Raw genomic sequence first — 23,319 nt, 5'->3', positions numbered from 1 at the left:
CCATAAAAAAAAGGGAAGAAGCTATGTTTGGTTTGATAAAAAAAAGGAAAACATAACGTTGAGGAAAAATTGGACTATTTGATATAAAGACTGAAGTTGTTGAGCTAACAGACTTATTGCTTCTGAGTTACGGAAGGAGTACAAATGCAAATATTCAGAATGCAAAACTTTATATTTTGTATTATTTTGTATGTACTTAGGCTTCTACATATTTGCATTTGTACTGCTTCCAAACTGAGCCTAATTGATAAAATAAGCAAATAATAAAACGTTATAAAGGTAAATAGTGATGTACCCAATTTCAGTTTTAGCAATTAAGGAGCCCACAACCACATTAAATACTTTATTCAATCAAAGACAAAGCAATAATCGTTTCAGTTCAGACTCTTCAGCTGTTATCAAACTGACCTTTATAGTGGAGGAATACATCTTTTATTTTATTTTATTCTTTAATTTTTAAACAAGGAGATCGTTAGTGACTGAGAGACAGAGAGCTCGAGTACAGTTGCAATCTTGATAAATAGTGATACTCCTTTTACCCCACTTAAGCTTAACAAGTTAAGATCACAACTCAAAAACCAGACGTAAGCTCCATATATAATACAACACCGGACCAGAAACTGTAATTCTGTAAAGCCGGAATTCCCCCTTGGCTTTGATAATCCACCAATGAATTATAGCTTCTCTAAGGTGGAATTCGCGTTGGATTCACGAAACTGACCAAGGATTCGAGGGGCCGGGCCGGCAATGGTTCCACGCCTCTACGTCTGATTCTATTCTCTCGTGCTGGAGGTTGTTAATGGAAGGCGTGCGATTCTGTCGGTGAAGTAGGGTCCTGCAACTGAAGCTCGGCATCATATTCCTCTCTCAAAAATTATCCAATCACATATTCATTTATCTCGTCATTTATCCTTTTTATTGTTTAATTGTTTATATATACACATACTGGGTTGATTCTGTTCTGTATCATGATATCAGGATTCCCGTACAGATACGGTCGTCTGTTTCGGCTATTTATGTTGAAGATTCAGCATTTGATCCATCCATCACTTGAAGCTGATCAATCTCTCTGAATCGGTTTGGAGTTCTTCTCCATTTCTAGGTACGAATTCAACACTCTACCTAAATGATCTATGATTCTTGGTGATCTTTCTCTTCTTTAAGCTGATCAATATTTCTGAATCGGGATGGAGAAGATCTCCATCCATCACTGGAAGCTGCGCTTCTTCTTTCCTGGTGATCAGAGGAAGTTTTGGTTGATGGTATTAGCGCTTCTCAGCTATTGTCTCTCTTCCGACATAATCTCTGGTTTTTAGCTCAAATCTGCTGCGACCATGATCAGTTGATCACAGCAAATGCGAACTCTGTTTTATTTGCTTTTATCCATCTCGTTATCTGAGACTGAAATATAAACCGTCTTCTCTTCCTTTTCTTTTCTGCCATTTGGCTCCTATTTTGGCTTTTCTTTCGTGAAGTTATCAGACTCCGACTGGATTGAATGGTTGAACCGGTGGCGGTTTATACAGTTGGAATGAACCAACTGGCGATTGACCGGTGAAACCAGGGATCCACTGACATTGTTTTATTTATGTATTTGTTTTTTTTTTTCAAAATGAAACCAAAGGAACAGCTTTTTCGTTGTTTCACCTCGGTTCTCCTTCAATTCTTGAAGTGCGGACCTGACGTGGAGGTTAAATGTCCATGAGGCATTCATGCAGAGGTTCGATTTATGGATTCCACGTGAATTTGAATGAAATAGGTATGATACGGGTTGATTGGCTAATCAGTTTTCTAAGCTTAGGTATTGATGATGATACCTTTTCGGAGTCGTAGTTGGACTTGCAGGTATTCCTCAAATAGTCAAAATCCACATCCACGGTCCTAATTGGTCAAATTTCTTCCGGTATCATACCCAAAATAGCCTTATTTATTGAAAAATTCCCGAGGGATTGTATCAATATTCAAGTCAGTCCCTAGGTTGTGTCTAACAGGTCACTATTGTTAATTGACCTTTAGTCAACAACATCACGTCATCTGATACACATTAAATTATTTTAAAATAGAAAATTTAATCTTTATGATAATTTTTTAATTATTTTATTCATTTTGTTCAAGGAAATGACAAGAAAGGTTACGAAACCAAACACCGATCAACTGTTGAAGTTCCTATTCCATTGTTCAATCTCCCCTATTCGATCATCTATCTAATTTAATAACCTTTTTTCTCATTTTCTTCTTTTAATACTCAAATAAAATGAGTAAAATGGTCAAAAAATTATCATAAAGGGTAATCTTGTCATTTTGAAATTATTTAATGCATACATCATGTTACTAAGGATGGCAATTTTCCCCATCCCGATGGGACCCAACTTCCCCGACCTAATGGAGTCGGCGATGGAGATTGTTTTGGCGGGGCAGGAATGGGGACGGGGATTAATAGGAATCCCCAATTGGGGCTGGGGTCGGGGTTGGGAATTGAGGTCCCTGCCCCGCCCCGACCCCGACCCCGACCCCGATTATATATATATATATATAATGTTATTTATATTAAATATATTATTATATTATTTTTGTATATCAAAACATTATTTATAATTAATTTTTTTATTTATTTTAAATAAATTTATTTTTTTAAATACTATTATTTAAAAAATTTTGGGGATTTGGATCCTCATGGGGAACCCATCCCTATCGGGGATCAGGGATGGAGGACAAATTTTATCCCTGACGGGACTGGAGACGAGGATAGGGTTAATTTCATAATCGGGGTTGGGAGCAAGGAATATGATCCCCGCCCCGTTGCCATTCCTAGATGTTACGTGATGGTATTGACCAATGGTCAACTAACAGTAGGGACCTATTAGACACAATTTGAAAGTTCAAAGTACTATAAAGAAACATTTTAATGTTGAGGGACTGACTTGACACAACCTTCAAAATCTAGGGTACTGTTCAGGAATTTTCTCTTATTTATTTATATTGGTTTTAAATCTTAATTTGGTATTGGACTCGATCCAGATTCGATCTGATTGCATTTTAGATAAATTTTTTATTTCAATTTTGAATAGTCGGATCTGAATCCAACCCGGTCACAATCTTAGAGATGGGTAAGTTAATAGGTAAACCCAAGAAGTCTTAATCCCTGATCCAGGTATAATTAATTTACACTAAAAAGTAATAAACAACAATATAGTTTTAACCAATAAAAAAAATCAATTGTATATTTTGGAACTATTCTGTTGATACGGGTTTGCCTCAATCCTAACCTAACCCTCTAATGTGTCTACTTAAATTTGATCCAAGACCACTCAATAACATGTTTTTTCTAAACCCAACCCAATCCTATATTGACCTTATACTTAGCATTTTAATTATATCTTTTATATCCTATTTTGAAAATATAAAAGCTATCAATTTAAGTTGAAATTTGTTTTATAGATTTTAAGATGTTACTTTTTTTCCATTAATGAAAGAAAAAAAAACTAAAATAAACATGAAAAGAAATCTCAAACTTTAAGGCCGTGTTTGGTTTGAAGGAAAAAATAGGAAAAAGAAGGAAAAAATATGAAAACCTATATAAGATTCGTAGATGTTTTCCTGTCTTTCCTTTCCTTTTCCTACTTTTTCCTTCAAACCAAATACGACCTAAGTTTATTGATGACCTGGCGAGGCCAATCAGCCAATACTCAAAACTGTCTCGGATTATTTAAAACTCTAACTCAACCCTACACCTGAATACAGCTAAGCATAATTCAAGGGTAGGCTCAACTTAAGTATATTAACCCAACCCATTGGCATCCCTACCCTTTCTTTTTCTTTCAATGGCTTAAGATAGTGAGTCCACTAAATCTATGTAGATTAAATGATCAATATCATTTGATTCAAGTTCAATTTCTCAGATGGTATTAATTAGTGGGTCTAATAAATGGTGATCAATAGATTAATGATCAGGTGGGGTTACAAGATCATGCATTCTTGTCATTAGCCCCATGGATTTTCTACCGTATCACAATATCTTCTTGGTAAAGAAAATATACGATTTGTTATCATCAGAATTTCAGAACTCGCAAAAGTTTTTTTTTTTTTTTTTTTCTTTTTCGTTTATAACAATATATGTCAGTGCCTCGGTGTGTGTTGTCTGTTGAACACGTGAATTATCAAATAGTAACCGTCAAATCCCGGCAAATCAGTGGTTGTTTCCAAATATCCAAGAGATTCCATTCTCTAAAGTCTAAACAGTCTCCTTACTGCAGTTTTCAGTCAATTTTCTTGATTATTAATTAAACATATATATTACCAAAAATCGTCTCTATTTCGTATTTCCTAATATTTTCTTTTTTTGGGAAATTCATGGAGTCTGTGTCACTTCAACTCACCTTAATCAGGCCCATCTCTCTCTCTATTATGTCATGGGCTAAGCCCCCTTCGGCCCACTCTCTCTTTTTCTCACATATGAAGCGCTAAGCCCTCTTCGGCCCATGAAGTCCGACTCCCATTAAGGCATTAACCCTGGTCGTCTTTATTTCTTCATTTCTTTCGATAGTGATGATAGATGAGAAAAGTACATAAATGAAATAGAAATAAAACCAAATTAAGACAACCCAAACCTTGTCCCTTGCTTTTCTGATACGGTGTCCCCCTGACTGACACGGTTTCGATTTTTTTCCTTCACGCTACTGCTTCAGATATTGCTTTGTCTTTGTCCAATTGTCCCCCCCGTGATTTGGGCACAAGGGGTTGGGTGGTATAAAGACGAAAACACCCTCGTCTACACCTCTACGTTTTGGGCACAAGGGATTTGGACACAAATGTCATTTTGTCTTTTTCCCAATGAGTGGTGTGTCAGTTTCATAAAAGTTTTGAACCAGGGGGAATGTTGACTTTGACTTCAGCCACCTTGATACAAATATACAACTCACGCTTCATTGCTGACATCTTCTTGTCTGTGATGCTAGTTGGGATTTGCTGGTACCAACGAAGCGAGTCTCGTGCCTTATCTTCCCTTCATCTGTCCCGTCTTTTTCTATTTCAGTCTTGGACATGGGTGTTATCAATCTTCCTCATTTTTAGCTTCTTGTGGGTTTGTAACTTTGTATAAATAACGCTCATGTTATCCTATATTTTCAGGTTTTCATCAGTTTTGGGCTTCCATTCTGCAACTCTAGTCTCTTAGAACTTCTGGTAAGATACCTTTTAAGGAAAAAGAGTAAGGGTCTCTAATCACTGATTTGGTTTTGATCGCTCTTTCTCATTGTGATCTGAAATGTAATCACTTTGATTGCTTGTGTTTAGTTCTTCAAGCAGGATAAACCATGAATGCACTGGCAGCAACAAATAGAAATTTTAAGCTAGCAGCTAGGCTTTTGGGATTGGACTCGAAGCTTGAGAAGAGTTTACTTATTCCATTCAGAGAGATCAAGGTGACTTTCATTGGCTTTCTTCTTTTTGTTTTTTTTTTCTCAGTAATACTGTTTATTTTTTTCTTAAGTTTGGACTTTGGAAGTTCTTATAGAGAAGAATGAGAGGCTTGAGGTTTCAAGGATATCTGACATTGTATGATTTTTCTTTTTCTAATCTACTAAAAGTATATAAATTAACTTTAGGAACTCCTGTACCTTGTAAATTGAGGTATTTAACCAAGGACACTGGGCTATGTGCACAATTGTTCCTGACAGCCCGGTTGCTCACAAACTCATGATTCAACCAAAAATTTCACGGGACCTATATAAAAGTTACCAAGCAGAAACACTTGTCAGGAATCCCAAAACTCATTTTGAGTGTTCTATGGTTACTGATTATTTTGTAACCAGCAATTTGGTAAGGCAAAATAGCCATGAACATCATGTCTGGAGGAATAAAGGCATTCCAACAAATATAACTGCTGATCTCCGATCATTTGTTCAGCATCCCTGATAATGTTTATTATTTTCTTTCTGATTTTGTTCCATTTACTGTACTTGGGCTCAATTTCAGGTTGAATGTACCATACCCAAAGATGATGGCACTTTGGCCTCTTTTGTTGGGTTCAGAGTTCAGCATGATAATGCAAGAGGTCCTATGAAAGGAGGAATTAGATACCACCCTGAGGTTGGTTACATGTGATGTTTAATTCTTGAGTGGAAAAGGAATTGTGTTCTTCTTGATTACCACTATTGAATAAATTTACATTGTGTTTAACCGTACTGGAAAGTAGGAATTCCTCTGTTATACTTTGTCTTGGACACATTTAACCTTTTCCTTTTAATAACTATAATGAGGTTTTCTTCTCTTTTGCTTCCTGGATTGGAGATACTGTACAGATTATTAAGGATCAGCCATTTGTTAGGCTTCAGTTTGAAATAATTCTGTTTGCACTGTAGGTTGATCCAGATGAAGTGAATGCTCTAGCACAGCTTATGACATGGAAGACAGCAGTGGCAAATATTCCATATGGTGGCGCAAAGGGAGGAATAGGATGTGATCCAGGGGAATTAAGCGTATCCGAGCTGGAGCGGCTTACAAGGGTTTTCACACAGAAAATTCATGATTTAATTGGAGTCCATACAGACGTTCCAGCACCTGATATGGGAACAAATCCACAGGTTTGCACTTAAGCATAGAAGATTCTTTAAGATGATGAGATTCAACTTCTCAATTTCAACTACTACATTTGCTGTGGTAGTTAGATTACAGTATGGGAATTTGACTTATTATACCGGACCATATAGAAAATTTACTTTGGAATTTGTTCTGATTCTGCTTGTTGATTTCTGCTCTCTATGGTGGTTAAACAGACAATGGCATGGATACTGGATGAGTATTCGAAATTCCATGGCTACTCACCTGCAGTTGTGACTGGAAAACCTGTTGTAAGTATGCACAGTGAAATCTTGTTCTTTTTTTTATTTTATGATTAGTTTGAGACTTTGAGTACAGTATAGAAAATGACAGATTTTGCTAACAACTTGCTCTGTAACTTCTACGTATTAATATTCTTGAGACTTCTATTCTGATGGTTTGTCAGTCCAAGAAATTTCTCCCTCTGTAGCATGAATAACTTGTTTTCATGATTTTATAGGAAAAATTATTTTTAAGGGTTTAACCTCCTATATCAGCTTAGCACTTACAAGCAATTCAATTTCTTTCTATGGTTTGACAATGGTAACTTCCCTTTTTCAGGATCTTGGTGGATCTCTGGGCAGAGATGCAGCTACTGGAAGAGGGGTACTTTATGCAACACAAGCCCTCCTTCATGAATATGGAGAAAGTATCTCTGATCAGCGATTTGTTATACAGGTCCATCCTTTTTGCCCAAGTAACCGGTTAAACTTTCACCTTTGGGAAGCCTTTTAGTCTGTAAACTGCTTCCTACCCTGTAGCCTTCCCAATTTAGGAGCTTCATTTTAATGAAATGGAGTAATCTGGGTAGTTATCTTTCTGTACTCATGAGCCTCAGTTTGGTTAAAGTTAACAAAGACAATAATGGGGAAGAGAGGATTGGGTGGGAAGGTGGAGGCTAATAGAAGAAAACAACTCTAACCATTGGGTTTACATTTATTTCACATCATTCAAATGTCACATGACAATTCCTTTCTCTTCAGGGGTTTGGAAATGTAGGCTCCTGGGCAGCTGAGCTCATCAGTGAAAATGGTGGGAAGATTGTTGCAGTGAGTGATATCACAGGTGCCATAAAGAATAGCAATGGAATTGATATACCAAAACTACTCAAACATTCCAAAGAGCACCGTGGAATCAAAGGTTTCAATGGTGGAGACCCCATTGTTCCCAAGTCAATACTGGTTGAGGACTGTGACGTTCTCATCCCGGCCGCCCTTGGTGGCGTAATCAACAGGTTCTTTTCATGACAACTTCGAACATAAGCATCACTTATCATTGGAAAATACTAAGAAATTCCTTTGGGGTGCATGGAAATTATATAAAGATAGCCTCATATTTTCATGACTTCTATCTCATTATTTCTTTTGATCTGGTTGAAGGGAAAATGCAAATGAAATCAAAGCCAAATTCATTATTGAAGCAGCCAACCATCCAACCGACCCAGAGGCAGATGAGGTAAGAGAATGTGATGATTGAATGGACTTTGGGTGTTAGAAACACTTAAACGGGTAAAAGATAGAGAATGCAAATCAACTTTTCTACCATTACTTAGAGTTTTTCTCCATCTGCAGATCTTGGCAAAGAAAGGTGTAATCATTCTTCCAGACATATTCGCAAACTCAGGTGGAGTTACCGTGAGCTATTTCGAGTGGGTTCAGGTACCCATCTGTTGTTCCAGCCTCTTATACTTCGTATGTGTTTGGCATCGGTGCTGCATATACAGCACCTTTTCCTGAAAACGGTGCTGTATATGTGTTGGTGTCTTTTTTTTGTTTGAAAACGTTGCTGCCAGGTAAGACGTTTAATGGGGCAATAACAACACCCTCTGTTTGGTACCAGTGCTCCATATTTGTTTTTAGCACCGGTACCCATTATCCAATGCTTCTATTATGTATATATTATTTTACATCCAACGGTGAAAAAACACCCATGTCATCCTATGGTCCCAATTGTTGAATAGACTAAAAAATAAATAAATAACAGGAAATCATGAGGAAAATGGAAAAAAATCTGAAAATTACATGGAAAAAACAGAAAAATTCATACATTAATGTAGAAAAATTCTAGACAAATGGAAAAATATAGAACAAAGTATGAAAATCAGAAAATTGAATGAAATTGCATGGAAAAAACAGAATATATATATATATAAACTGATAAAAGGCCTAGAATAGAATGGTAAAAAAAAATGGAGTAAATTGTTGAAAAATGTAATAATTTAAAAATAGCACAATTTCGCAAAAAAAAATGAACAACAATTAATAGATGTTGCATGGTTAATAAAATTACGATAAACTAATATAGAAAAGTTCATAAATTAATATAGACAAATGGAAAAATATAGAACAAAGTAGGAAAATCAGAAAATTGAATAAAATTGCATGGAAAAACCAGAATATATTGGGAAAAAATAAATCACAAAAAAAACGATTAAAATACATAGAATACAATTGAAAAAAAAAAAAGAAATGAAATCATGTTGAAGCTCTTCAAGTGAAAAAAAATGAAATGAAAAAAAAATACACCAAAATATGAGGATCAGAATATGGCAGTGCTGAAAAAAATGAAATGAAAAAAAAAAACACCAAAACATGAGGATCAGAAATTATCAATGCATTCAAAGCAGAAAAATACACTCAAAAAGCTCTGTTTTTCCAAGTGAAAGAGCAAAGTAAATGTTTCAACAATTCATCAGTGCATTCAATGAATTTTTTAATCGACCAAAGCATGATGATCAGAATCATTTAAATACACACAAAAAAAAAAAAAGAAAAAAACTCAGAATGCATGAAGAATGTACAGACTTCCGGTGAATGGAAAAAGAACTCTAAACCACCTGTGACCGAACAGAATGTAGAACTCTAGATCTCCAGCGACGAGATTGATTCTCTAGTGACCAGTTACGCATGTAGACCTCCGTTGACTGGGAAAGGAAGACGATGAATTTGACCTCCAACAGCTGAAAAACGCAGAAGAAATGTTTTAGGGTTCGTTAAAAGAGGAAAGAAGCATTTTACGATACGATGCATTGCGATGCACCATATCAATTTAAATATAATACACGTTGGATGCCACATCATGTTACTGATGGCAGCAATGAACTCCAAACTGAAAAAACGTCGAATTTGATGTTTTCCCATACCACACCTTCTCGATTTCTAAAGAATGGTTTGGAATAACATTTTTATGGAATAATGGTTTTAAACATGTCACCATTTTTCGGGGCACTGATTTTTCAATGTGTCACGGTTTTCTGTAGACCAAGATTTTTTCAGCATTCTAATTGTTGGGTGGTTTATCACATTGTAGAACATCCAAGGGTTTATGTGGGATGAGGCCAAAGTGAACAGTGAACTCAAGACATACATGACCAAAGGCTTCAAAGATATGAAGGAAATGTGCAAAACCCACAACTGCGATCTCCGCATGGGAGCCTTCACCCTTGGAGTTAACAGGGTTGCACGCGCAACTGTTCTCAGAGGCTGGGAAGCCTAAGTTGATTTGGATGGAGATGTTGTGACGATGAAGATTTCTCATTCTTCTCTCCCTGACTCCACTTTTCTCCATTTTAGATCTTCACTTTGTTCATTATTTTAAGAATCTTCTTCTTTCATCATCATGGTTTAAGCAGAACTCAAAATAAATTTTTTGGGGCAGTCAACACCATCCATTGTTCATTTGTCTGTCTGGTGCAATTTTTAGAACCGCATATCTGAACATCTAAGTTGCAATCTTAAGGTCACAGATTAATAGCTAATATCGAATTGTCATTCTCTCTCAGCCATCAGAGATTCAGAGGTGCCGCCTTTAATTTTTATCCAACAGCAACTCTTATTTAGATATCAACCATGTCAGAGAAGTCGCATAAATCTCCTTGGTTTCATTTGGCATCAAGAAGTCCCTTGCTCACCATCTCTCTCTCTGTCTCTCCACGCACACATGAACAGACACTTATTTCCAATTTTTGTCAAATTAGTAGAATTAAATCTTCCCATGACATGAAGTATGCATAGGAGGATTCAGTAGCAAATGACAGACCAGCAAAACCATTATCTGTTTAATCTCTTACTGTAAATGGCATTCAATCCCATGTATCTAATGTACCTCCCCCTCTTGGGAGTCTGCATTCTTGGAGCAAAGAAATACATTTTGATATTGGCATGCGCTTCATGCTACAATTCTCTGCTCTTTTTTGGGACAAGTAGGTTATGGGTGTAGGCTGAAATTTGTAATTTGTAAATGATAAAATGCTATTAAACACAACTTCTAACAATCACTGAGCATGAGTCCCCAAAAATAACATCCTCCTGCACTCCGGTGCCCCATAAAGGTGTACTGGAGTGACAGGCGAAAAAGATGAAAACCAGTAGAGAAATGACACATAAGTCTATGATCTTCCTCGCCCCCTAAAACCACCACCACGACCACCACCTCTAGGAGGGCCACCTCTTCCACCTCTTGGACCACCCCTGCCACGAAAGCCACCACCTCGTCCACCACCACGACCACCACCTCTGCCTCCCCCACGACCACCTCTACCACCAGCTTGTGGTTGTCCCCTGCAGAAAAAGTCCAACATAGAACTCACTATTCAATCAGGAATGACGAATCAGTCAACCAAGCAAGAAATAAACTCCTTCAAACGGCAATGACGCAATGTAGCTCACTAGCTTGGACACCATTACATTATAAACTCAGTCAAATAAAAAAAAATCTCCAGATTCTCAGGTAGGAATATACGGCATTCAAGTTCAACGAGATTGTAAAATATGCACGCTCTAACAGGCGTGGGTTGTTTACATAATTGAATGAAGTCTCAAGTAGATGTGGTATAAATGCAAAAAGAACCAAGAAGAATTTACATAATGTACAAGGTACAGAAATACATATAGTCCTGCTTAGGATTTTTTTTGGATAAATGATATAGAGATTGTATTAATATTAATATTAATGAGAATCAGTTGGGCGAGAAACCCTCAAACATATACAAAAAGAGTCCTGCATATGATATTGATCCAAAAAATAACCTCACTCACACCCTGGCAAAAGTGCCCCACCTTCAATCAGGAAATTGATGATACAGACTCTTCCAATGCAGTAAAATTATATTCCAAACAGTTGGGCTGACGGAATCTATAAAAATCTATACATTTTTCATCCTTTCAAGTTTCAACAAATGAATATTTCTTAGTTGATTTCAACACTTTGAAAATTCCTTACAAGCATTCTTCAATTTAGAAGCTATTTAATAGCAAGAGAAAGTGAAACAAACATATTGAAACCAATGTTGTAAAAACGGAACAGAACATCAAGCATCGAACCACTTTTAACCACTCTAACAACCATTGTTGTCAAATAACTTGAAGACTTACTTGCCTAATAGAAGGGAGCAAACACATGCTTCAAGCCAAGAAACTTAATATTTTATTCACAATTATAGTGTCTACTTGCTACATAGTACACACAGATGACGATATGTAGAAAAATCAAATCAAATTCTCTGAAACATTAAAAAGTAAACTAGGTTATGAACTTATGATTTTTATTCCTTTATTTTTAGTTAACAAGATATATGTTATCATGTTTCATCAAGTAAATCCTAAGCCAAACAAACATTCTGAGAGAATAATTTAGTAGCATGAAGTTCATGACAACCAATCCTAATTTACTTGTGGGGTTCCTCTAAACTAGGAAACAACAAGCAGACAGCTTTCTGAATATGAAAGTCATACTTTGGTTGTGGAAGAAATCTTGCCAATGGCAAAAGCTTTGCCGGGTCAATGTAAAACTTGTCCCCAACAGAATATGAAGTCGCCACAATGCCTTCCAACATCTTAACTGAAAAATACTGAAATAGAAGCCAAGGATGATCAAATGATTCACAAAACATATACTAGGAAGTTGAATTCATGGATAAGTAAAAACTTATGGAGAAACAATGGACTCACAGACTCATTGATGGGACCGAATATTTCATCAACCTTCCCTATCTGTGTCTTGTTTTGAAGATAAATAGGGGCATTGAAGTAAGGAATTTTCTCATTTGTGAGCTTGGTTACGGCATCACCCTCACAAGCATGAAGGAATGTGGAAATCTCTGCATATCACAGATCAAATTGGCATAAACCTGAAGAAGAGAAATGGGCTAAAAGAGATCTCCTTATCTGATAGTATAAAAACAACGCTAGATCCTTGAGAGACACTAGAAGCCTGGCACTTAAAGCCATCCTTGACTAATAAAATAACAAGAGAAGATAACTAGAACAGACCTACGACTTCAGCAGGAGGTCCTTCGTCGCGAAATCCACCGCGTCCCCCACCGCGTCCCCCGCCGCCACCCCGGCCACCGAAACGTCCACCCCTATCCCAACCGCGGCCACCGCCTCTACCCCTGAAACCGCCGCCGCCCCTTGGAGGTCGCATGCTTGCTTCCCTGCTCTAGGATAAGAAAACCCAAAAACAGAGAGACAGAGAGAGAGAGAAGAGAGAGCCTGCTGTTTACGGCTTTGAGTGAATTTCTCTTCAGCCTGGGGCACAATGGAAAGGGTTTAGGGTTTAAACGGTCGCTCTGACAATCGAACTAAATTACAAAACTATCCCTAATTGTTTCTAAAATACCTAATAAAAGAGAAGAAATTGCTACGACTTATCAAAGGAGCGTAACATCCATGCACGTCCATCTTTACCGTTAATCTGGATTTATTTTTCAAGCAAAGGAGTGGTGATTAAATTACCTTTAATCTGGAATTTTTTTTCAAGCAAAAGAGTGGTGATTAAATTATATTATGGGTAAAGTTGTACAAGGTAACATGTTCATAGTATAGTGCCTTTGATATTTACAAGCATAATAAGTTAAAAAATGAGCTAAAGTGTTCTTAGTTGTAGTTATGTAAATGAATTTTAAATTCCTAAGCTGACTTTGGAGATGCAAGATCTGTCCAAAATGCACTTGATCGATTCATGTACATTCAATTATTAGAAGGTTTAACTTTTTTACTATTACTTCAGCATATAAGAAAAATCGCATTGATTGGCATTGCAATGCGATAGCAACTTCTAAACCCTTGATGACTGTACGAAGCTTTGCGTCATAATTGCCAATGGCTCTACAGGCTGACCCTTGGACTGCAATGATCTGCCTACCATCAAATTTCTTGATGACAAAACCAATGCCTATGTTGTCTGCATGTTGATCATAAGATCCATCATTGAATACTACATAATGGTTCTCAGCTATTGGGCTTAGGGACAATGCCTTTAACTTGTCTTGACAGATAGTGAAACATGAATCAACAATTATTTCATTTGCTTTGTCCACTAAAGAAACAGGATTTACATCCTTGTTTAGATGAAACTCCTTGTTGTGTGCCTCTTATATCAAGGGTTTATACCAAGTGACTGAAGCCAATCCGAAATAAGTTGTTGAAGGTGTTCACCATTCACTATACTAGGGGTTATACCAAGCTGGGCTTAACACCAAACAGCTCTTTCAAAGTCACATTTGAAAAATAGCTTCATGATTGCAAAAAATGCATAATACCTTTGGTTTGGGACAGGGTCAGACTTGATTAATTGTGTTTTGTTGAGAATTGTGACCTGGGCAAGACTTAGAGAAAATTAGAGTGAAAGGGTCGGGTCTGGTTCAGGACAGGGTGGACAAGTCCCAACTTATTAAGTTATTATTAATCGACTCTATGGAACAAGTGTTTTTCACCAAAATAATCATATATATCATCTATAAAATTAATAAATGTACCCTTATAGACAACGAAATATAACAAAAATTACAAGAATGTGCTTTTCATGTGATAGTTTCAGATAATAATAATAATAATAATAATAATAATAATAATAATAATAATAATAATAATAATAATAATAATCAAAATTTCTTTATAATTTTTTATATTTCTATGTATATAAAAATAATTCTTATTTATTATATTTTTTTTTTGTTTAATAAGATGAATATATAATATTAAATATATTCAAAATGTTTTCTGCAAATTTAAGTTTTTTTTTAATTTTATTATTTAATGGCACAATTGACTCAAAATTTTGAATTCTTGGCATGCCACCAATAAAAAACAATTTCATTTTTGCGTAGTTTTAAATTTTATATTTTATTTTTATTATTAATATAAATATTTTGCTTATCACACTTATTTTTCTTTAATATGATTAATATAAAATATTACATATGTTCCCAAATTTTTTCTATAAAATTTTTATGTTTTTTTATATTTTTTGCATCTTTTATCTTTTTAATTTTTATCATTTAATTATAACACCAATTGTTAACACATTGGACCCAAAATGGTTGAATTGTTAACTTGCCTCCGTATAGGAAAAAATCATTTTTTAGGTTGGCTTTAAATTTTTTATTTCATTTCATCATCAATAAAAACAATTCTTGCTTATCACACTTACTTTTCTTTAATATGATTAATAGAAAATATTATAGATGTGCCCAATTTTTTGTATTTTTTTATCTATTTCTATTTTAAAAAATATATTTTTAACTTTGACATCATGAATTGACCATTTTGACTTGGATAGTTGAATGTCTTACCCACCATTTGGATGAAGGAGTAATTTTTATTCCTTGATCGGTTTTACAAAACATGGGTCTTATTCTTAATGTCTTGTATTGTTAAAGTATTAAATTTAGGTCTAATTAGTAAAATTTATTAATGAAAAAAAAACCTTAAAATCTGGGATTTCATAAAAAAAAGAAAGAGTGGGAGTTGTTAGTGGTCATTTTATAACAGCTGAAGCTCCTGAACTAAATACTTATTGCTTTCTTTTTTAGCTGACAAATTATTTAAATAATAAAAATTTGAAGGACACTTTGATTTTCCCAACTTCAGTTCCAACATTAACAAGCCCACAACATCCATAAAAACTTATTTCGCTAAAAGGCAAAGCAATAAGCTTTTCAATTCAGCATATTCAGCTTTGTACCAAAGTCTAAATGCAAACCACATAACCAAAACCGATGTAATCAGTTTGGTTAGTTTGATTCTATCACGTAGGCCCCACCCTTTGACACCTCTACAGAAATAAGGCCCTAGATTGGGAATTTGTAGGTTGGGCTAAGAATGATCACCCCAATGGACCATTATAGGGCCCTCATAATGAACCATGGGGCAGATCTGTCTTCACCGGTTCTCATAGCCCTTATAACCGTGCATTAGGAATGAACCATGCGGCAGATCTGTCTTCACCCGTTCTCACAGCCCTTATAGCCGTGCATTAGGAATGAACCATGCGGCAGATCTGTCTTCACCCGTTCTCACAGCCCTTATAGCCGTACATTAGGAATATAACAGAACAAATACAAATACGAAAATCTTCCCGACTATGAAGATGGTGTGAGGACAAAATCCGAATTCCTCACTTTTTTTTTCTCCTGTCAGATGTCTCCCAAGAGACAATTCATCACCTTAATGCTTACACGGACTTCCTCCTCTAATTTTTTACACATTGTTATTTATTTATAAATGTAATTATTAATTCAAAAGTATAAAAAAGTCATAATAAGAACCCTCTAATGTCTTAATTATCTGTGAAAATCTATGATTACCCTGCCTAAAATTATTACTCTTGCTCTCCACCCATTAAAAAAAGTCAATATTTGTGACAGCACCCCTTCCCCAATCCCAACCCAATAAAATTCCTCATTTTCTCTTAAAACTTTTTAAACCCCTTTTGACCCTCTATAATAAAAGAGACATATAAATTAAATGAATTGGATTTGGATTGGATTGGGTTATGGGCCAATTAAAGGCCAGCCCTAAACATGGGCCTCAACCTGGATCCAAATTATGTCAAAACCCCAATTTATCCATTCAAAAACTAACCAAAATTTTATTCAACCCAAGCATTGCATCATGAATTTTTTTGCTAATAATAAAAGAATCATGAGATATCTTTGCATGTTGTTTAACGCGTCTACAACTTTTTTAAGACAAAACCAGCAAATACCAATTAAGAAAAGGGACTCTCTTCTCTTGGGTAGTTTAGGTGAATGGCGCAGTGGTGTGAGAGCAAAGGCGAACCCAATTGCTCCTGCAAGTTGAGTTGCCACCATGTGTTTGAGAAAAAGAATCCCATGATCAACTGGGGACCCCCCATTTTCCATTTGATACTGCGGCCACTTCAACCCAAAAATGGAGGTTATATATGCAGGCTCCACATGGCCATCACAAACCAAATGCACCATTTGATGGGTAACATGTACACAGGGAAAACAAAAAAGTAGAGCCCATGATCATGGATGATGGAACATATATCCTTGTGGAGAGGGGAGAGGGAGGGGAGGTTATGGTTATCTGCTTGTGTATGGCTCCCCATGGCCCTAGCCATCCTTTTTAGACTTTCTTCTTGTGTTGTGTAAGGAACCTTCTTTCATGACTTTTTTTTTAAGAAAAGGACTATTATTACTAGGGTAATGACAAAGTTGGGTCCTTTGAGTCCACAATCAAACCAAATTGACCATGTATCTGTGTCTCACCAAACTTACAATCTCTCTTCAAATAAAGAAGTTGTTATTGAATTCTTATACAGGTATATGAGGTATTCAGGCAATGTGGGTCTTCTGTCAATGTGATAATAAGATTCCATTGCTGTCGGGTTGAAACATAACAAGCCATGTTACCCGACCTCGATTGGCCTCTTCAACAGCATTGGTTATCATATTGTCTCAGGTCCCTTTTACTGTGATGTTTGCCTTGAAATTACATTTTATAAGTGAGTCTCCAAAGAAGTTATCTCAACTCTTCAAGTAATGTGGCTCTGATTTGCTCCGTATCCTATGCATTAGACTTGTCTCAATTGAATTACTACTGTATTTGGAACTAGGGAATTTATTATTTATCCCAGTTCAAGCAAGGAAAAAGCTATTTTTGAGACATGCGTGGATTCTGCTCCTTCGTATCCAGTATGGAGAGATGTGGGTCTCAGTGAATATCTCAGTTCCATATGTCTTTATCTTCAATGTTCATGAATAATGTTCTTTTTTTTCCTTAATCAGCAGCTGCTTGAACACAAAATCTAGTGGGTCAGAGAATCCAATCCACATCATTCAAGCCGGCTTGATCTAAATGAGAGCATGTCTGGAGTGCGTTGATGAGCCAACTGCCAACCCCCATGTGTATGCTTGTAGTAATCGAATCGTGAACTTCTCATAGCAGTAGTACTTCAAGCATCAAGAACATTGAGAAATATGTTTCTGTTGCATGGACTCAGTTTTCAGCATCCCCAGTTTGATTCTCTTTAGTCTTTATTAATTCTTAACCATTTTGAATGCGTATGGTTTCTCATGTGGCCATGAACTATTGCCTCCACTCCAAGAATGACCCAAAAACACAGCCAGAGAGAGCCTCAGATATAGAAAAGCCCCTGACAAATAATAGCTTTGAAAAATTAATCTACAAGAAAAACCTTTTAATATTCAATCCTTCCATGTACAAATGATGGATTTATTTTTATGGTAGATGATCAACGCTTTAAACTTCTAAAGCTTACTTAAACTTCAAATTTCACCAGATTCCTTGACATTTCACGCAATTAGAGAGTCCTTAGATTAAACAAATGAGTCTATAGAAAACTGGGTAGATCTCTAAACCAATTGTCTATGCATTGATAAGGAAAAACAGAAGGATTACAACCTGTTGGGTACACCAACCAAAGTTGCACGCGTCCTCTACAGAGCAAAAGCTTGTGTTGACAGGAGGGTTTGGGACTTTGAGAGCTAGCTCTTATTTACTCTTAGAATGAACTAAACTGGATCATTTGTTTAATTTATTAATTAATTAATCAAATGGGGTAATAGCTAATATTCATCTGGATTGAGATTCTGTCAAAGCTATCTTATTATGTATTCTGTTCCATATTATATTAAATGCATTATATATATATATATATATATATATATATATATACCATTGTTTTCTTCCTCTGCTTCTTATTTCCAATCTCTTATGCTTCCATTTATTTATATTATAAACATGCCGTGTAAGAATTCCACTAACCAGCTTTCAAGTTTTTATTATATCATTGTTGTTGTGGTGGTGGTGGTGATTCTGCTTCTGTTGAGTGTTGGTTGGTAAGCAACTTTCGGTTTCAATTTTCAAAAGTCTGAACTTCGAAGCATTGCTTCTGTTATTCCATCAACCATAAAAGAAGGCGTTATCATTTATCAACCCTCTACGAGGAGTTACTGTTAACAGTCTTTTTCTGGGTTACAGTTACAGACTGAAGTGGAATAATACTTGATCATTTCCCACAAAAGAAGGAAAAAGAAAAAAACATTCCATCATTTGCCTCCCATTTTTTGCGCTTGTACTGTTGGCTTTCCAGCTAATATTTCTTTCTTCTTCTTTTTTCCCAGTTGCTATTTTATGGATTATCTTCTTTGTTCTGTTGTCTTCTTCTGGCTTGGTCTTCACAGTAAAAATGGTTGAGGATAGAAGAGGAGGGTAGGATGGTCATTTAAGGAAACATGAACTGTTGGTTGTCCTAATTCCGAAAGATTGCTTCTCATAAAAACTGGAGAAACAGAGGTTTGTGGAGAACTCTAAGGCTTGTTTGAGAGAGCCTCGGTTTTATGAATTTTCAATCACCCGACATTTTGTTAACCCTTTAAACTTGCCATTATTTATTTCTCTCCTTTTATTCCCCAAATTTCTGTTGGGTGTCTTCACAATTAGAAGCCACCCGGGAAAAGTGGGTCTTCATTAGTCTTTGTTTTTTCGTTTGGAAGACATCGAAATTCAGTTCTTGAATTTAGTGTTGAATATTTGATGTTAACTGTTCTCAATGAGTTATGAGTTATGACTGATTTGATGAATGTTAGCTGTACCCAATAGAACCAGTGCTACTAGAACCTGAATAGAATCTGATACTTCTTTTATGTATATTCATTCTTGTTAATTAAATTCTTCTGGTAATGAAATGGGATGTTTGTAATCAGTCCTGTTCAAGAATATTTCATGAAGGTTTCGTTCTGCAAGTTCCACTGTCCTTCATTCATTTGCTTCTGCAAACCCTCTCCTCAGCTTCTCTGTCCTTCCCCATTGAAGTTAGAAGACACCCCACATGTTCCTTCACCTTTATCTCCAGTCCCTGTTACTGTGGTCCAGTTCTGTGATAAAACGATTGAGCCCAGTAAGGAGAACTTAGATGGAAAGCAACAAGTTGAGAGTTATCTTAAAAGCAGCCTCAAGAGGCCATACTCGGAACCAGCTGGTGTACCGAAAGAGGTTGTTAAGGCTAAAGTGAAGTGGGTGGATTTCTTTGGGAAAGAGCTGCTAGAGATCAAGGAATTTGAACCCAGGTTGGTTTAATCTCCTCTTTTCTCTTGAATATCTCAGGTTTATTATTCTCTCGATTGATTTCCCCTTGATGGATTTTTCATTTCTTTTCATGGATTTCTTTTACTGTTCTTCCGCATCATATTTTCTTTCGTTTTTTTTTTGGGTGGAAAGATGATAAACGCTCATTTCAGCTTGAAAAATCTTTCACGTTATTAATGATTGAGGGGCAAGTGATTGAGTGCAGAATAGATATTTAAGAAAGGAATCAAAATGAACATAATTGGATTCTTCATCTTTGAACGGGAAAGTATTGTGAAATATGTAATTCAATGTTCTTCTTCAAAAAAAAAATGTAACTCAATGTTGTGGTAAGTCTGATCTCTAATGTAAACCCATTTAACATACTTCATTTATATTTGAACAGGTAAATCCATAAAAGCATAGCAGCGAAAAAACAGATAAATGCATTAACATATTTACATTTGATGAAAATATTGAACATAATAACCAGAAAAGGGTTTAGGTGATGATATCCTTGAAATAAAGGTGCAGAATGAACTCTTTCATGGCTATAGAAATTACTACCGGGTTCACATTGGTATCTCTTCGGATATATCTTGAATGATAGATTTTTCTGTACATATATTCTTTGAGCTGTTGTTCTTTTATTTGAAAAAAAGACTAGTGGTTAACTTAGAACAGATGAGTGCTCTGATTTATTCGATGCCTCAAGGTCAGACCTAACCTCGTCCGAGGATTTACAGCACTTTAGAGCTAAAGATGTAGAAGTCACCAAATCTTACAACTACTTAGTTGGGTAGTTCTGCTTTTTGGTTCATAATGCAAAAATTGGTTTTACTGGAGGAACATTAATATGCCGATTTGGAATAAATTGAAACTTGTATTAACTAAGATTAATTGAACAGTTGTGACCTAAGCTTGATAATTTGATGCAATGGAATATCTCTAATGTGATGCCTATGTAAATGGTAGACTGGAAAAGAGATCTACTCTCAAACTTGCTAAAGAAGGATAAATTTAATCATGGGATTAGAATATTATATAAACAATTACACCAAAACAGGAGAGGCTTCCTGACAAGGTATCAGCTGCTGAAAATGAACCTGTCATAGAAACTGATTATTTCTAGTTGCAATAGATCTTGATAATTTTAGCTACAGGTACAAATACTGTTGTCCAGTTCTACCTTCTCCATGCATCCAGAGAACTATGGGCAGTGTTTGAAGATGTGAGCATTGTTCCAGAGTTCATATATGCTTGTCAGTTGTCACAGATACTGTTGTCCAGTTCTACCTTCTCCATCAATCCAGAGAACTTTGGGCAGTGTTTGAAGATGTGAACATTGTTCCAGAGTTCATATATGCTTGTCAGTTGTCACTAGCTATCATTTGACTCCTTTACATTATGATCATCTTCCATGAGCTTAAGGGACTATATGGAACCAGTTCTAGCTTTTGTATTTCCAACTGATTTGGTTTTTTGTATAGATGAGCAGTTTCACCCAATATTGTTTAGGGAGTTGGGAATTACAACCATCCACACTTTCCCCTTATGCTTAGTTTGGAAGGAGTACAAATATGTACAGTGCAAGTACATACAAAATAAGACAAAATACAAGGTTTTACACTACATATTTGTATTTGTACTCCTTCCAAACTGAGCCTTAAGTCATATTGCCTGGAGTTTTTTACTGCACTCCTCATCAGCAAGTTGGAACTATGAAATTCTGCTAGACTACTTGCCTTATATGTTCACTCTCAAAAATTGTTTATGTTGTTACATCTCATGAATACCAGCAACTTTAAAATTGATTATGATATGCTAAATGCATTGGTGACCTGAAACTTTGCAATTGATGCAGAAGTGATGTAACAGCATAGTATTAGTTGTACTAATATATCAAGCTTCACTATTTGACACGGGAATAAACATTAAGGGTGCATTATTATTTGTGTCGATAAACTTCTTTAGCCCACAAGAAAGAAAACTGATAAAATCCTAATAAAGAACTTTAACATTTTATTCAAGGTTAATTTCATGCTGTTACAATGCTATATTTATGTAACTCTTGATTCTGTAAAAGATGACATGACTCCCATTTCCTTCACCAATCTTATTTCCCCTATTAAGACGACTATTTCAGTATGTCTTCATGAATAATGTCTAGCAATCTAGAGATGTGTGTGAAGATCTTCAGTCATGCTTACCTCTCATGTCAATGACTTGCATATAGTGTGAACATAGGAATTTGATCACAAGATTTAAAATGTCACTGCCATAGAGCCACTCTCCATCTGCAAATGGATCCACTCATGTGCGCAACTTACAATGATGGCTAGAACTACTTACCTAACCAGCATAGACAATTAAATGAATCTAGCGTCAATTATACTGGTACATACTGCCATCTGATTTCCTTTTATTGCTTGGTCTGTTCTGTGTTCAGTGAATCAGGAGATTCGGATGACGAAGGCAATGGTAGTCGGGGCTGTGTTTGTGTCATTCAGTGAATAATTTTATTCCATTAGTCCCCGTTAACGACCAGAGCAGCTACGGCGTCAACAGGGAATTGGGCCCTACCCTCCTGCATACGGCTGTCTCTGGGTCCAGTCTCTTTGTTTATCTCAATTCTCAACTTGATTTCTTTGGAGATTACATTTAAAATGCTTCATCAAACTTGGATTCCTCCATTTTTCACATTTTCTCTTTTGCTGGCTAGCCGCTATCTGAATTCAGAATCGCAAAATGGCATCTCTACAAGATTTTTTTTCTTTTTTTTTTATAGTTATTGTCTTTGATTTTTCTAAGAATTCTGATTTCATTAGTCAGAATTTGCAAAATTTCACACCCCCTCCAAATCAAAATTAATGAACAAACTGTTTAGAATTTCATCTGTCGTGCTTCGTTCTGTAAGATTAGCTGATCTAGATCTCAAGACTTGTTCTAAGTGGCCATTTGCACTGAATTGCAGGTTTTATCCAAGGTTCAAAATATTGACACAGGCCGATATGCCGATAGGGCGTATCAGTACTTTTTTTTAGATTTTATTTATTTTTTCAAAACCGGTTCAGAGGGATCAATTTAAAGCCCAACTACCCTCTAAACCAGTGTCTGACCCGATACAACCCCTGGAGAGGCGTATCGGTAAGCCATCGGCACAATACAGGCCGATACATATCAATACTTTGAACCTTGATCCTCGTGAAGCATTGTTGTTGTATAGAGTTCCTTGTTAACGTAGTTTAACAGAACCTAACCTAATCCACAATTCTACTAAAATTCAAAACCGCTAGTCCTATTCTCGAAAGGAATATATACATTCACCGTTTCACTATCACGCATGTTTATGTCCAGGGTCTTTACTCTTTAGTCTTTTTACATG

At 36.0% G+C, this 23,319-nt stretch overlaps 3 protein-coding genes across 5 annotated transcripts; 2 read left to right on the top strand and 1 right to left on the bottom strand.

Moving 5' to 3' along the window:
- Positions 1-116: 116 nt before the first annotated feature.
- LOC148844522 (glutamate dehydrogenase 1-like) lies at positions 117-10,274 on the top strand. Of its 3 annotated transcripts, XM_088954684.1 has the most exons (13): positions 117-827; positions 979-1,102; positions 1,197-1,262; positions 5,128-5,181; positions 5,293-5,420; positions 5,974-6,087; positions 6,360-6,581; positions 6,774-6,848; positions 7,159-7,275; positions 7,581-7,831; positions 7,977-8,052; positions 8,169-8,255; positions 9,907-10,274. In XM_088954684.1, exons 5-13 carry the CDS (start codon positions 5,313-5,315, stop codon positions 10,090-10,092), a joined length of 1,236 nt encoding a protein of 411 aa, XP_088810810.1. In that variant the 5' UTR covers positions 117-827; positions 979-1,102; positions 1,197-1,262; positions 5,128-5,181; positions 5,293-5,312; the 3' UTR covers positions 10,093-10,274. The 3 variants fall into 3 exon arrangements, with proteins under 3 accessions (XP_088810810.1, XP_088810809.1, XP_088810811.1); XM_088954683.1 differs by lacking the exon at positions 1,197-1,262 and having other exon boundaries at positions 365-827; XM_088954685.1 differs by lacking the exons at positions 117-827; positions 979-1,102; positions 1,197-1,262 and adding an exon at positions 1,625-1,759.
- Positions 10,275-10,822: 548 nt separating this feature from the next.
- LOC148844521 (putative H/ACA ribonucleoprotein complex subunit 1-like protein 1) lies at positions 10,823-13,131 on the bottom strand. The gene is made up of 4 exons (XM_088954686.1): positions 12,867-13,131; positions 12,546-12,694; positions 12,330-12,445; positions 10,823-11,156 (listed from the first exon to the last, which is right to left on the bottom strand). Exons 1-4 carry the CDS (start codon positions 13,018-13,020, stop codon positions 10,985-10,987), a joined length of 591 nt encoding a protein of 196 aa, XP_088810812.1. The 5' UTR covers positions 13,021-13,131; the 3' UTR covers positions 10,823-10,984.
- A 5,730-nt stretch (positions 13,132-18,861) lies between these two features.
- LOC148844520 (uncharacterized) lies at positions 18,862-22,828 on the top strand. Its single transcript, XM_088955418.1, has 2 exons — positions 18,862-19,936; positions 22,384-22,828. Exons 1-2 carry the CDS (start codon positions 19,560-19,562, stop codon positions 22,445-22,447), a joined length of 441 nt encoding a protein of 146 aa, XP_088811544.1. The 5' UTR covers positions 18,862-19,559; the 3' UTR covers positions 22,448-22,828.
- The last annotated feature ends 491 nt before the right edge of the window (positions 22,829-23,319 follow it).

This window comes from Nelumbo lutea, chromosome 7 (genome assembly GCF_056320005.1).
Source record: "Nelumbo lutea isolate HS-2025 chromosome 7, American lotus-T2T, whole genome shotgun sequence".
Classification (NCBI taxonomy): domain Eukaryota; kingdom Viridiplantae; phylum Streptophyta; class Magnoliopsida; order Proteales; family Nelumbonaceae; genus Nelumbo; species Nelumbo lutea.
The sequence above is the reverse complement of the archived record's forward strand: the minus strand, read 5'-3'. Positions and strand labels throughout refer to the sequence as shown.